Here is a 16,550-nt window from a genome sequence, read left to right on the forward strand (position 1 = left end):
AGCAACATGCAGAAGAATGAACTTGGACCACTTTCTTACACCATACACAAAAATAAACTCAAAATGGATGAAAGACCTCCATGTAAGACAGGAAGCCATCAAAATCCTTGAGGAGAAAGCGGGCAAAAACCTCTTTGGTCTTGGCTGCAGCAACTTCTTACTCAACACGTCTCCGGAGGCAAGTGAAACAAAAGCAAAAATGAACTACTGGGACCTCATCAAAATAAAAAGCTTCTGCACAACGAAGGAAACCATCAGCAAAACTAAAAGGCAACCGACAGAATGGGAGAATATTTGCAAATGGCATATCAGATAAAGGGTTAGTATCCAAAATCTATAAAGAACTTATCAAACTCAACACCCAAAAAACAAATAATCCAGTGAAGAAATGGGCAAAAGACATGAATAGACACTTATCCAAAGAAGACATCCAGATGGCCAACTGACACATGAAAAAATGCTCAACATCACTCATTATCAGGGAAATATGACTTCACTCATGAGGACTTGAAGACACAGAACAGATGAACATAAGGGAAGGGAAGCAAAAATAATATAAAAACAGGGAGGGGGACAAAACATAAGAGACTCTTAAATCTGGAGAACAAACTGAGGGTTGCTGGAGGGGTTGTAGGATGGGGGATTGGGTAAGTGGGTAGGGGGCATTAGGGAATATACTCCTGAAATTGTTGCACTATATGCTAATTTGGATGTAAATTTAAAAAATAAAATAAAATAAATATGTATATATGTATGTATATATATGTGTATATATAATCATATAATGCATTGTTTAGTATTTTGCTTTTAAAAATTTTTTTTTCAACGTTTATTTATTTTTGGGACAGAGAGAGACAGAGCATGAACAGGCGAGGGGCAGAGAGAGAGGGAGACACAGAATCGGAAACAGGCTCCAGGCTCTGAGCCATCAGCCCAGAGCCCGACGCGGGGCTCGAACTCACGGACCGCGAGATCGTGACCTGGCTGAAGTCGGACACTTAACCGACTGCGCCACCCAGGCGCCCCATTATTTTGCTTTTTAAAATTAACCAGAGATGGCTTCAAATTACTGCGAATATGTAAAGAGATACATCATTTTTACTTGCTATAGGATATTCCAGGATATGGATGGACCATTATTTATTTAACCACTCTGTGCTTTCCTATTGCTGTGTAACAAATTACCCAAAACAAGAGTAATCATTTATTATCTCTCATGAATTCTGTTCAGGAGTTTGGAAAAAGCTTGGTTGGCCATTTCTGTCTTGGAGTCTCTCATGCAGTTACAGTCCTATGTCAGGTAGGCTGACTGAGACTGGAGAATCCACTTCTAAGGTGTTTCACTCATGGCTAGCAGGGTGGTGCTAATTGGTGGCTGGGGGCCTAGGTTTCTCTCCACATGGACCTCTTCGTGAGGTTCTTGAGTGTCGTCGTGTCATGGTAGCTGATTTCTCCCAGAAGGAGTGATACAAAAGATCCAGGAAGAAGCTACAATGCCTTTTATGATTTATCTGGAAAGTCACACATTGTCACTTGTAACATACTCTGTTGGTTACACAAAACCAACCCTAAGCCATTGTAGGAGGAGGTTATTTAAGAGTGTGACTCACCAGGGTCTTCTTGGGGGCTGGATACCACCGCCACTCTTCTACTGGTAGTCATTTAACTTATTTTCAGTTATGAATATTACTATATATATGTATAATCCTTGTGCCCTTTTCTTTAGTATTTCTCTATAGTTCAGAAGTGAAGTTATTCAGTTAAAGAATAGTTACATTTAAAATTTTGATAGGTATTGCCACATTACTCTTCAGAAAGGTTATCAGTCCATGAGAGTACATTTCCCTTATTCTCATCAATAATTCGTGTTCTTAATTATTTGAATCTCTGCCAATGTGATAGATGCTTTATATATATGCATATACATATATGTGTATTTATATGTATATACATATATGTTTTATATGTATATATGCACATATATGTATTTATATGTATATATACATATATGTATATATTAGTGAGATTGAACAATTTCCTGTGTTTGTTGGCCCATTGCATTTGTGTGTGTGTGTGTGTGTGTGTGTGTGTGTGTGTGTGTGTGTTTTGTCTGTACAGGTGTATGTCCATTTTTTAAATTTGTGTTGATTTTTTTCCTTAAGATTACTTTTTTAAAAAATGTTTATTTATTTTTGAGCAAGAGAGAGAGATTGCGAGCAGGGGAGGGGAATGGAGAGGGAGACAGAATTCCAAGCAGGCTCTGCTCTGTCAGCACAGAGCCCAACACGGGGCTCGATCCCACAAACTGTGTAACCATGGCCTGAGCTGAAATCAAGAGTCAGACGCTTAACTGACTGAGCCACCCAGGCACCCCAGAAATTCGATTTTTAATTCTATTATTGTTACCTTTTATAATTCCCTTTAGGTCATATATGTATCTGTTTATGTGTAGGATGTAAAGGAAATTGTATTATGATAAGGAGATTAGTGGCGAATTTTCTCCTGCCATATTTCATTTCATTTAATTCATGTTTTATTTATATAATATAGGATTTCAGATAAAAAATTACTACCAGATTATTATCTTTACATCATGTAAAACACATTATGTATTTAAAAGCACAATTTTTGGAATCACACTGCCTGTTTCATTCACTGCTTTGCCACTTACCAGCTATGTGACCTCATCAAAACTAGTTAACACTTTCTGTGACTCAGTTGTTTTATTTGTGAAATCAGAATAATAATAATATCTGCCACATTGCTAGCATTAAATAAATTAATATACTTAATGTACTTAGGGTATTACCTGGCACATAATATGTGCTAGGTAAGAAGTTGCTGCTGTTATTATCATGAGCATTCTTTTTGAGGAATTATTATTGACATTTACATTTTATTTTATGAGCATTTGATTTATTCTTTTTGACTTTTTTGTCTGTTTCTTCCTCACTACTAGCATTTTTATTATGACTTCTTGAAGTCTTATGTTTAAATCCTATCTCTTTGTATTTCTCTGAGTAGTTTTTTTTCAGGTGTGATCTGTCTTATTTGCCACTGTTTTGTTTTGTTTTTTCAGTCCCTAGAACATTGCTTGCCATGTAATATTTGCTCAGTAACATTTGATGAGCATGGAGCCCTGGCATATCTGTTAAGCTCTGGTGAGAGGGTGCACTAGAGGGAGACTGCATGGCAGGAAGAGGAAAAAGACACTTGCTCCCTTTTGTGTCCTGTTTGTTTTCCATCATCCTAGTAGTGTTTCTTCACAGCAGCATTTCCTCCCCATAGCTATACCTGATTCCAGTTTGCAGTTTTTCTGACACTCACAGCACCAGCCCAATGAACCCCATGTCAGAAATGTCAGCACCACAAGGCAGTCAGCTCCCACTCCTCAAGAGTTCCCTATGCCAGCCCCATAGGGCTCTTCCTCCAGGGGCACAAACACCAGCCAAACAGCTCCCTCCTCAGGGATCGGAGTTTCAAATCCACAGGACTCCTTTTCTGAACTTCCCCGTTTTGATAATCTCAGTCTCTTTTCTTTTCTTCCCCCAACCTTAGAATTTCACTTCTTGTACTTGTTCCCTCCATGATACCTTAGTTCTCTTGGCCTCTTCACTTCTCTAGTTAACAACTTGATTCCTACTTAGTGAATTCTCTCTTAAAATAATTTGTATGCCCCCTGACTCCAGGCTGAGTCAGGGGGCATACAAGTTATTTTCTATTTTATGAAGTTATATTACCTTTCTGAGGGTAAATTCCATCAGTAACTACTCCCTATGTCAGGGGTCAGCAAACTGTAATCCAGGGCCAACTCTGGCCAGTGGCTTGTTTTTGTAAATAAAGTTCTGTTGGAACATAGGCACACTCATTCACTTTCATAATACCTGTAACTGTTTTCACTCTGCAGAGATAGACTGACCAGTCATGATCTGGCCACACTTAAAATGTTTACTTTTGGGTCCTTTACAGCAAAAATTTGCCAGCCCCTACCCTACATGTACAGCTAATAATGGTATTTTTGGTGTATAATAGGCCAATAAAAAAATCTTAAGTGAGTGAATATATAGAGAAAAGAGCCAAAAAGGGAGATGGTAGGAAGAAAGAACAAGGAGAAATATAGAAAAATTTGTATAGTAATGGTGATGAAATTTTCATTTATTGAGGTAAACCAGAAATGGAGAAAAAAGAAAGCTAAATTGGCAAATTTTTACCTTTCATTGATTTTCTGATTAAAATATAAAAATATTATAATTTTTGCTTAAAGTATATTCATCTATTAACCAAACATTTATAAAAACATAAGAATTATATATACTGTATATTGTTACGGGTTTTTAAAAAGTTTTTATTTAAATGCCAATTAGTTAATGTACTTGAGTTTTTTGCATCTATGAAGTAATCTAAGGTATGACAATATCAGAATAAGAACTTTCTAGAGATGACTCTGAGAATTCTAAACTGCCCACAGTAGAACTGCAGTAGACACATGAATTGAAATTTATGACTTCTGGGCAATATAGTTGATTATGAAACCATTTGAAAGATGTTAACATCTGTATGTACTTTGTAATGTAGTTTTAGTAATAGAGATCAGTAAGCCTTATGATATGTTCTAAAGCAATGTTAATAGTATTTATTGAATAATTTATTACATTTATAATGCTGTGCATATCATGCCAAAAAGAATTTATGCTATAAATTCTTAATATAACTTTCAGCACACCGAAGCATTTAAGATATGCTAAGAAAATAACATTGAGTCTATCAGAAATAATGGTTAAATTTGTCAAAAACATTCTACTAGTAAGGAGTTGAATTTAGAATCTTAGTTTTACATTTTGTTCATTGTTGAGGTTCATTATAGTACATTTACCTTGAGAATGGATTCTTCCTACCAGATATGCTTTCTCCCTTCTCTGTACTCCCACAAATATCTGTTATAATAGTTTCCTTTACCTACTATAACAAATCATCACACATGTAGTAGTTTAAAGCAACACAAATTAGTTATTTTACAGTTCTAGAGGACATAAGTCCAAAATGGGTCTTATAGATTAAAATCAGGGTGTCAGCAAGAGGCCTACTTTCCTAGGGATTTCTAGGGAGAACCATTCCTTGCCTTTTCTAGCTTCTAGAGGCTACCTACTTTCCTTGGCTTATGGTCCCATCACTCTAACCTTTGCTTCTACCATCACATCTCCTTCTCTGGCTGTACTGTCTTCCTCTTACAAGGAATCTTGTGATTACATTAGGCCCACCCAGGAAATCCAGGATAATTTTGTCATCTCAGAATCTTTAACTTAATCACATCTACAAAGCCCTGTTTTCCATGTAAGTTAAAATAACCCCGGGTTTTGAAGAAGGACATGGATATCTTTGGGAGCCCATTGTTCTGCCTCCATATCTTTCTTCTTTTATTTAGAATTATTAAATGTCAGACCTGGAAGGGACACTGGAGATGATAACTTGTCCAATCCTTTTATTTTATACTTGAAGAAACTGGGGCGCCTGGGTGACTCAGTCAGTTGAGCGTCTAGCTTTCGCTCAGGTCATAATCTCGCATTTGTGAGTTTGAGCCCTGTGTCAGGCTCTGTGCTAACAGCGTGGAGCCTGGAGCCTATTTCAAAAATAAATAAACATTAAAAATATATATACTTGAAGAAACTGATTGAAGTCAGAGAGGTTGTTTGTCTGCCTCAGAGCTTTTTTTTTTTTTTAATTTATTTTTTTGAGAGAGGGAGAGACAGAGCACAAGCAGGGGAGAAGGGCAGAGAGAGAGAGAGAGAGAGAGAGAGAGAGAGAGAGAGAGAGAATATCCCAAGCAGGCTCCACACTGAGCAGGGAGCCAGACATGGAGCTCAGTCCTATGACCTTGAGATCATTATCTGAGCTGAACTCAAGAATTGGACATTCAGCCAACTTAGCCACCCACGCGCCTCTGGCTCTGAGCTTTTTTTAAGGTTAGGAACAAGGCCTTATTCATGTTATACTTAACTTTACTTAGAAAAATACCTTGAACATTTTAACTACTCGTAACTATTTTGTTACCTGAATGAATAAAAGGTTAGTGATGGAAACCAGATATATCTGGTCTCTGATTCTTTCATTTTAAGTTAGTGCTAATGGAAGTTTATAAAAAACAAAACAAAACACTGAAAATACCACAAGGAGTAGAGATTTATTCATTCTTATGTTCTATGGTTAAAAAGAGGAAATTATTCAGTCTTAAAAATAGAGACTTTTTAAAGATTCCTGTTCTTTTTTTCTTGTCCCATCTTTACTTTTTTCTACCCACCCTTCTCCTCCATAAAAAAAAATGAATGAAAGAAGGAAGGAGGGAAAGAGGGAAGGAAGGAAAGGGCTGGAGGGAGGAAGGGAGAGGAAGAAGAGAAAAATGAGAACGAATGAAAGAAAGAAGGGAAGAAGGGAAAAAGGGAAGGAAAGAAGATACAGTGGTGTGTTCACTTAATTGTTTTGCTAGAGTCACTCATGGAATCCACATTTAGATTCTCTGACACCTCTATTTGGCTGCGTTGATAAGATAAGCCTGTATTCTCTGTGATATATATAGTTTATATGTGTTCAATAATTAAGATAATTTAGAAATCAGTATTTATGTTTTAAAAACTATTTCATAACTTTAGCAAAAATTTTAGAAATTTAGGTTTATCTTTTGACTTAGGATTTTCTTTCCCTTGTTAAGGAAGGATAGTTTGGACTCTTGATTAAAATAAAATTAAGAATTAAAAACAAACTTGCCTGGTATTTCTTATTAAGAATTAAAAATTTTTATCTAGCATTTTATATTAAAAATCTAGATTTTAGGTTTAGAATATCATCCAGGCTACATAAATCACTTACTATTTTTCAAGGCAAAAAGCTTTGTCTGATGGCTTTTTAAGGATTGATTTTCTTTTGTTATTCTTGTAATTTATGTAGAATCTGAATGTGTTTGTGTATATTAGGTATGGTCCTTGAAATAAAATATACTTGAAGCATAATGTTAGATTCTTTTCCTACTTATATCAACATGGTCTTCCATTGGCTGTATACGTTTGTACATGTCTAATTCTAAACTTGTATGTTATACAGATTTCTATAAACCCTAAGACTGCATATGTCTGTTTTTATTTTGTCTACTAAGATGGTACATGTAGAGTGCTTATTAGCAAGTGTAAAAATGGACCATGGTGTAGAAGTGCCAAATAACTAGTAATGGTTGTTATCATACTGTCATTCTCTCAGTGAGCAAAATGTTAATTATAAGTCAACTTTAGAATGTGTTCATTGTAATAAATTATGTTCATCGGGTGAAAACATAATCCCACTTTTGTTTTCTTGGCAGCAACTTGAATTGGTGGAACCAAGTGGCTGGATTCACGTTCCCTTAACTGATAATCATAAGAAGCCCACTCGCACATTCATGATACAGATTGCTGTTCTAGCCAATCACCAAAATGGAAGAGACACCCACATGAGACAAATTAAAATATACACACCAGTGGAAGAGAGCTCCATTGGCAAATTTCCTAGATGTACAACTATTGATTTCATGATGTATCGTTCAATAAGGTGACCTTAACACAGAACAAAAGTCATTAAACGTACCTTTGTTTTATCTTGTCAGTAAATATTATATCTGGAATCTTTATTGAAAAAAACATCAGTTATTTTGCAATTTTGTATGCATTGAAGAGTATTTTATTGTAACTTTAACAAATAAATTTTGGGTCATACTATTTTTATTTTCTTTAACATATAATAAAGCTCACATATTTTACATTATTAAAAAAGTATTTGAAGCCCCTCATTAAATTTTTCATTATATCAAAAGAAAAACAATTGAACTGAGTATTTTAAGAGATACGCCATTTTTAATAACCAAGTTATTATTTCATATAGTGGTCATGTGTTAAAGTAATGATTTATTGCATGTTTGGGAACAGTACTATGTTCTATCAATTAATAGGCCAAAACTATTCTTTTTTTCCCCCTCTCTCTAGAGGAAGCTTATTCTTTTAATACTGGGCCTTTTAAAAAATAGTGTCAAAATAGGCTTAGCATTAGATATCTGATGAGAACCATTCTGATTTGGGGAATATAGTTAATTGTATCATAATTACTTCCATGAAATACTTTTAATCCCAGGGTTCTCTGTATCCCGATATTGTGTCAGAGATTGCCAGTATCATCTGCTATTTATTCTAATGCTAGTGCTGCTTATAGTAGATGTTTTTTTTTTAATTTGTGTCTGACACAGGAGCATTCTCTGAGGGATGATAATATGTCTCATAAAAATTTTTTAAATGTATAAAATTGTTCTTTGTATATGAAAATATTTTAAAGGAGCTTAAATATGTTTTCTTTCCATGGTTTAAAATGAATAGATTTGATTCTGTATGGTTTTTCTTTTTTTCCCCCTATATCTACTACTTTTTAGGAGGATGGTTATTTAGCCACAGAACTTACCCAGATTGGCTCTTATGTTTAGGAAAGGTTCCTGGGTGGTTCTTGCATTGCTTGGTAAACTGAAGTCTTGAATAGTAAAGTTTTAGATCTTTTTTTTTTTTTTTTTTTTTTTACTTGAAGTATACTTAACATACAGTGTTCTATTTGTTCCAGGGTGTGTAACAGTAATTTGACAATTCTATACGTTATGCATTGCTCACCACAATAAGTATAGTTACCATCTGTCACTATACAAAGTTGTTGCAGTATTATTGATTATATTTTCTATGCTGTACCTTTCATCTCCATGACTTATTTATTTTAGAACTGAAAGTCTGTGCCTCTTAATCCCCTCCACCTATTTTACCCATCCTCCTTATCCCCTCCCCCATAGCAACCACCAATTCTCTATATCTAAGAGTTTGTTTTATTTTTTAGACTATGCATATAAGTGAAATCAGATGGTATTTGCCTTTCTCTATTTGACTTCCTTCATTTAGCATTATAGCCTCTAAGTCCCTCCATGTTGTAAATGGCAAGATCTCATTCTTTTTTGTGGCTGAGTAATATTCCATTGTGTATGTATTTATATAGTACATCTTCTTTACCTTTTCATCTACTGATGGACACTTGGGTTGCTCCCATATCTTGGCTATTGTAAATAATGCAGCAATAAACATAGAGGTGCATATATCTTTCTGATTTAGTGTTTTTGTTTTCTTTGGGTAAATACCCAACAGTGGAGTTGCTGAATCATATGATATTTTTATTTTGAATTTTTTGAGGATCCTCCATATTGTTTTCTACAGTGGTTGCATCAATTTACATTCCCACCAACAATCTATAAGGTTCTCTTTTGTCCACATCCTCACCAACACTTGTTATTTCTTGTCTTTTTGATAATAGCCATTCTGATAATAGTGTGAAGTGATAAGTCATGGTGATTTTGACTAACATTTCCCAAATGATTAGTGACCATCTTTTCATGTATCTCTTTTGCCTATTTTTTAATCAGATTTTTTTTTCTGTTGAATTGTGGAAGTTCTTTATATAGTCTGGATATTAACCCCTTATTGGATGTATCATTTGCAAATACCTTCTATTCAGTAGATTGCCTTTTTGTTTTATTGATGGTTTCTTTCTCTATGCAAAAGCTTTTTATTTTGTTGTACTTCCAATATTTTATTTTTGCTTTTGTTTCCCTTGCGTGAGGAAACAAATCCATAAATATGTTGCTAAGGCCTATGTCCCACAGATTACTGCCTGTGTTTTCTTTTAAGAGTTTTATGGTTTCAGGTCTCATGTTTAGGTCTTTAATCCATTAAATAGTAAAGTTTAAAAAATAATTATGTGGGGGCGCCTGGGTGGCGCAGTCGGTTAAGCTTCCGACTTCGGCCAGGTCACAATCTCGCAGTCAGTGAGTTTGAGCCCCGCGTCGGGCTCTGGGCTGATGGCTCAGAGCCTGGAGCCTGTTTCCGATTCTGTGTCTCCCTCTCTCTCTGCCCCTCCCCCGTTCATGCTCTGTCTCTCTCTGTCCCAAAAATAAGTAAAAAACGTTGAAAAAAAAATTTAAAAAAAATAAAATAAAAAATAATTATGTGTATGCTTTATTCTGGCAAGGAGTACTAATTTGCATGGCTACTATAAAAAAAAAAAGGTGTCACTTTTTCACTCGGGAGAATATCTGATGTTCTTTCAGTGAGTTCCACAAAGAGTTTTATTGTCATTTTCATTTTGTTTCTTTGAAGTAAGAAGCATGGTAGGTGATCTATAGGGTCACCAAAAAATCTATAACCACGACTCATTTGGGATCAGCAAATTAATCTGAATATAGTTGGGGGATGCTGGAAATGGAAGAAGAGAGGAAAACACATGGATAGGAATTAAAAGAAAAGGAGGGAATCAAAGAAATAATAACAATATTTACTAGGTACTGTATTGAATCTTGTGCTTTAGTCTGATAAGGAAAACATTCATGTAAACAACAGGGTCTTAGTATAAGAGATAGAGACATTTAATAAAAAATACAGGAGGGCTTATTAACAATAATGTTATTACTTGCTAAATGCTTATCAAAATTTTGCTTAAAAGAAAAAGGAAGAAGACTAATTATCATTTACATGATCCCCTCTGTTATCTCTTACTACTAATAGTTTGCTATAAGGCTCCTAAAATCAGGAGGGATTAAGAAGAATGTTGAGAAAATCCGTATGTTTTCTATTTCTACTTTTATTCTCTTTTTTATATGCCAGCTGGGTGACCACCTTTCTTAGGCATGGGGAAACTTGGTAGCTGAGGATAATGGAAATAATACTTCCCTTTTTATATGGGTTATTTAAAATACAGACAGACCATGTATTATATTGACAAAGCATAATTATCTAAAGTAGTTGCATTTCTTTTTTAAAAATGCATATTATATACTTGACAAAGGATTTGTATTTAGAATATATAAAGAATTTTTACAACTCAACAGTAAGAACACAAACAATCCAATAAAGTAAGCAAAAAATTTGAATAGTCACTTTACCAAGGAGGACATAGGATTGGCCAATGAGCATGTGAAAAGATGCTCAGCTTCACTCAACATCAGTGAAATGCAAAGTAAAGGCACGATGAGATATCATTTCACAGCTGCTAGAATGGCCACAATTAAAAAGATGATTGCAAGGTTGACAAAGATGTGGAGGAACCAAACCTCACACTGATGGTGAAGATGAAACTGATGTATAACCACTTTGGAAAACAGTGTAGTGATTTTTTTAACAAGTTAAACATACACCTATTGTGTGACCCAGTTATTTCCTCCCTGATATTTACCCAACAGAAAAGAAAGCATATATCTATACCAGGAATATTCATAGCTTAATTTTCATACCTGAAAACTGGAAACAACCCAAACGTTGGTCAGTAGCAGAATATATGAACAAATAGTGGTATGTCCATATAATAGAACACTGCTCAGTAATACAAATGAACAATACATGCAACAACATGGATAAATTTTGGTCATAATTATGCAAAGAGAAAGAAGCCATACAAAAGAGAGTACATACTGTTTGATGCCTTTTTTTTTTTTTAATTCTAGAAAATAAACAAATCAATAGAAAACAGATCCCTGGTTGTGTGGGATGGGGAGAGGGGAGAAGTAAGGAGGGATGAACTGTTTGGGGGAAATGATACAGATGTTCATTAGTCTGTGACTGATTTCACAGGTATATACATATACCAACATTTATCAAATTATATACTTCAAATATGTGCAGTTTATTGCATGTCAATTATACCTCAATAAAGCTGATTTTAAAATAGCTTACTCTACCTGTTTCACATAGTAATCATTCAAAGATGCTAGGTTTGAAGTAGTTCTGTGTCTTACTGTATAGGATTTGAGAATAAAAAACTAAGATTGAAGAACTATTTTAACAGTTAATAAAACAGTGACAGCAAATGAATTCACTGATTCATTCATAATCAGTGTATGTTTTTGAGTGTTGGACAAACTGCAGTTAATAAGATTTAAATTTTTAATAAACACACTCTACCCCCAACATGGGGCTTGAACTCAATGACCCTGAGATCAGAAATGCATGCTTTGTTGACTGACCAGCCAGGTGCCCCTAAGATTTAAATTTTTAAATTTCACATGTGATCTGTGGTCGTGCCTGGGTGGCTCAGTCGGTTAAGCATTTGACTGTTGACCTCAGCTCAGATCATGATGTCAATGGTTTGTGAGTTCAAGCCCTGCACTGGGCTGTGCACTGATAGTGTGGAGCCTGCTTGGGATTCTCTGTTTCCTCCTCCCTCTGTTTCTCTCTCTCTCTTTCTCTCTAAAACAAACAAACAAACAAACAAACAAACATCTTAAAGAATTCACATGTAATCCAAATGTAATGTAACTTCAAAATCAGTTTATTAACTGGGGAAATACTGTCATAAGAAACTTTTCTCTGTATCAAACTATGGAATTTTAAAATACAGCAGTTCATTGAACACTAATAAATATACAACTCAAAAAAGACTAATAGATATTGGTTGTTGACTTAGATGTGATAAGGAAACCAAGATAAATCTGATACAGACCTTGCTTTCCAGTTGCTTATAGTCTATTAGGGGGGGAAATAATAGGCCTCTAATTAGCAAAATCAGGAATTAAAGTGGTAAGATCTCTAATTGGTGGAGAGTAGTGTAAAGGAGAGGAAAGTTGACTTTCCATTCAGAAAGAGGTGAAGGAAAGAAGACATTTGTTAGAGAAGTGGGATTTTAAAAGAAAGACTGTAATATCATCTAGTTATTTACTTCTCAAGTCTGTTCTTGTATCCAGACTGTCATTGCTTTTATGAGTAATGATTAATTTGAAACAGATGATTTGTGTATTCAGAATCAAGTGATGTTTTGTACATTTCCTCTTGTTTGAAAGTTTCCAGCAATTAAAATACTGACAATCTTGGAAAGTAATTTTAGTTACCATGCCTTCTGTTCTTTTAGCCATTATGACTACTAATTTAGTACATTACTTAATACACTAGATTAAACAGCACAGTATAAATTTTTATGAATATAAAATTTCTAGTGTTTTAGAAAATTGTTATTGCTCTAAAATTCTCCATAAAATGTTGGCTTATCGTATTTTTAATTAAATTTTTGGTTACTGGTTTGTTTCGTCAATTACCTTTTAAAACTGATAAAACTTATAAAATATGTTACATTAAAGCATTAGAGAAAATACTTTAGTTGTAATTATATGTGGACACACTTATGTTGTGCATCTTTTAAAAATTTTTTTAATGTTTATTTTTTTGAGAGAGAGACTCAGCGCCTGAGCAGGGGAGGCGCAGAGAGGAAGACACAGAATCCAAAGCAGGCTCCAGGGTCTGGGCTGTCAGCACAGAGCCCAATGTGGGGCTTGAACCCACAAACCGTGAGATCATGACCTGAGCCGAAGTCGGATGCTTAACCAACAGAGTCACCCCAGTTGTGCATCTTTTAAACCAAGATTATCTTCTTTTGCCCACATTGTTGTGCTTTCCTCACTTCTGTGACTCCTTAGGTGAAAATACCCTCTCTTTATTCTGTGGCTAATTCCGTTCCCACTGCTCGTCTTCTCTTGTCCTTTCTGGTGAATAGAACCAGTTTACTACTTTGTGCACGTAGACAAGATTATAATTAGACCAATTTAGAAGTGTTTTACTTACAAAACGTTTTTCTGTGTGAATTTATCAGGGAGTGGTTTTTCACCTTGTGTATTGTTGAAGCTCTAGCATTTACCATCTCAATTGTTTTAATTACTGTGTTTGTGGCTATAAGCTTTCCACTGATGCAGTTCAGTGATCATCATAAGATATTCTTCTACTTTGCATTTGCTTTTCCGAAGTTAAGAGTAAATTATGATTCTCTCCCTGTGGTCCTAGAAATAATTTCCCAAACTGTTTTTATAGACTTTATTCTCAGACTACTTCTCCTCTTTACCCTGGCATTCATCTATAGCTGGAGATCCAGATTTTAACAGATCATTTCCTGTTATTACTACAGCAGTATCAAAATACTGATCACTTACCAAGAAGCAAAGTATCCAAAACACTGAAGCAGAGAGTTCAGCCAGCTGTTTGTTTTTCAACTGTTAAAATTTGTAAGAATCACATGTTAAATGGATATGGCAACAAAATGAAACAGAGGGTAGCCTCGATAAAAGAATGGTAACAAGCTACCTATCTAGCTCTTAAGTTATAACACACTCAGGTGTTTACTGAAGACAAAGAAGGAATTTCACTATTTTAAAACAGTGCTTATTTTTTTAGGTAGCATTCAGTAATTATTAGGAGATGCAAGTAACCTGGTCTTCAGAAATTTTATTTTTTTCTAAGTCACTAGGGCTGTTTAGAATAAAATTCATCATTTTTTTCTTCAAATTTTCAATGTTAAACTGCCATTCGGGTGTAATTTTAATTCCTCTCCTTCATCTTCCCATACTCAATAACGCCAAGTCCTGCAGATTCTTTCTCCACATTATCACTTTTTAGTTTCACTCCATTTACATCATTCTAGGCCAATTGCAGGAAGCTCCCAGCTGGGCCATTGGTCTTTAGTTTATGCTAAGATAAAATTATCCAAACAATTTTCCATCATATGGCTTTCTGTAAAATCTATACTAATTCCACATTACCTATATAAATTTACCTGTATAAATAAACCCAAAGTCCTCTGGCATCCCTTCAAGGTCATACATCTTCCCTGCCTCTTTTATAAGCTTCTTTTCATTATTCTTAGACTTTTTGCTCTAGCCCAGCAAATATGCTTATCTGTTTTATGCATACAACTCCCTTATTCTCATTTTTACTATTTTATATGTCACATCTAATGGCCTTGAATGCTGTCACTGCTCTTCCAATTGATACCACTTTCCTAAGCAAACTGGCTCAAAAATCACTCCCTTGAATGCCTTTACTTAATCTGATTTTAATTCTGTGTATTTTGATCATTCTTTTATTCTAAATCCTCTTACCATTTATGTATTCTGCCAGTACTATATTAACATATGAATGTTATATTGTGTATTTGGCTAACTCTCAAAGAATCAGGCAAGGAATGCAGTGATTTGCATTATTACAGTTGTCAACATATAGTAGGCATGAAGTTATAAATATACATTGTTTTCGTAAGATCTTGCATCAACATATTTTTACCTCTTATAAATCATTTTCACAAAATCACTGTGTCAGGATTACATTGAATAACAGAAATCCCTGCCACAGTGACTTAAATAAGTTTTTGTATTTCTTGTATATTAAAAAGTCTGGAGATCTATGTTTGCTTTACTGGTCCAGCAGCTTAATAACAGCAGCTTTCTGAGAATTTTTAGGTCATCCTCATGGCCAAAAGATAGTTGCTATAGTTCTAACTATCACACTGGCACTTGAGAGAGGAGGGAGAAGAGTAGCACTGGCTGTATCAGTCCTCCTTTATCCCCAGAAATCTCCAGTGGGCTTCCTATGTTTTGTTGGTCAGAACTGGGTCACATGGCTGTCTCTACCTGAAAGAGAAGCAAGCTTGTCTGAGAAGGCAGGGAGTGGGATTGTCATTGTTGCCTTAGGCAAACTACTATTTCTGGGGCAAAACACATCATCTCCCTGAAAAACACAAAAATACAAATAGCATTCTCTACACAAGGAAGAAGGGAGAATAGATATGAGGTAGACAGTAAATGATACCTGTCACACATAATCTTTCGAAGCCTCGACACCCTCATCGGCAAACTGTAAATAATAGCAGTATGCATCAGAGGATTAAGAGATAATAAATGTAAGCACTTAGCACAATGTGTAGCAAATAGCAGTATTCAACAAAAAGTGGTTGTTACTCCTGATCTAGGTCTGAATCCCTTAGTTGCCCATAGCTAATTCTTGTTGCTGTCCTGTCTTGCCTCTTTAGAATATTATGATAAGCACTATTTTGCTAGCTCCAAACTTGTCTCTTTTCAGTGTTGTTCTCTCAGGCCACTTTGGGTAAGCTTTCTCTATTTTGATCAACTGAATAGAAGTTCCTGTTCTAGACTATCTCTAATAACCTAATTGGTCAAGTTAGTAACATGGTGCCAATGAAGAAAGGTGAGTAGTTTGGCTTATGATGTATACTAAGGCTGGAAAGCATGCATTTCATAAAGATTTACTTAGACCGGAATAATCCACAGTGTCATTTTTTAATTATTACGGATACTTGATTGCTCATTCCTATCAAATAAAAACAAAAGATACTTACAATGCTGTGATCAATTGTATTAGTTATAGTTACCAGGAGAAAAATATTACATCTTTTTTCAAGCAATCAAGATGTACTATTGAATACAGTGTAGAATACAAATAAGAAAACATGTTGCTTATTCAGAAAGAATTTACAGTCTAGCTGACGATGACTGGGGACACACAGAGACATTCATACCTCCTCAGTGTAAAGTAGTATTGAGTGAAACATAATAAATGTTATTTTAACAAGGGCAAATATCACCAATGCCTAGTGTAGTTAGTAAGGGGTCTTATGGAAGACATAGATACTCGTGTATGCAGGGTTATCTGAAGAGGCCCCCTTCCTAGGTTCTGTACAAGTAG

The 16,550-nt window shown here is 35.0% G+C and overlaps 1 protein-coding gene across 9 annotated transcripts in view; it reads left to right on the forward strand.

Moving 5' to 3' along the window:
• The window catches only part of ANAPC10 (anaphase promoting complex subunit 10), a 262,048-nt gene that overhangs the window by 96,974 nt on the left and 148,524 nt on the right, over positions 1–16,550 (forward strand). For 3 of the 9 annotated variants that reach the window (XM_047857182.1, XM_047857171.1, XM_047857172.1), the window contains 2 exons: positions 1,232–1,300; positions 7,346–9,084. The exons of 1 other annotated variant lie outside the window; for it this stretch is intronic. In XM_047857182.1, the coding sequence (XP_047713138.1) occupies positions 1,232–1,300; positions 7,346–7,576 (300 nt within the window). In that variant the 3' untranslated portion in view covers positions 7,577–9,084. Of the gene's footprint in view, positions 1–1,231; positions 1,301–7,345; positions 9,085–16,550 lie in introns of those variants that run through there. 5 more of the 9 variants (XM_047857178.1, XM_047857176.1, XM_047857173.1 and 2 more) reach the window with 2 other exon arrangements.

The sequence above is a fragment of the Prionailurus viverrinus genome, chromosome B1 (assembly GCF_022837055.1).
Source record: "Prionailurus viverrinus isolate Anna chromosome B1, UM_Priviv_1.0, whole genome shotgun sequence".
Lineage (NCBI taxonomy): Eukaryota > Metazoa > Chordata > Mammalia > Carnivora > Felidae > Prionailurus > Prionailurus viverrinus.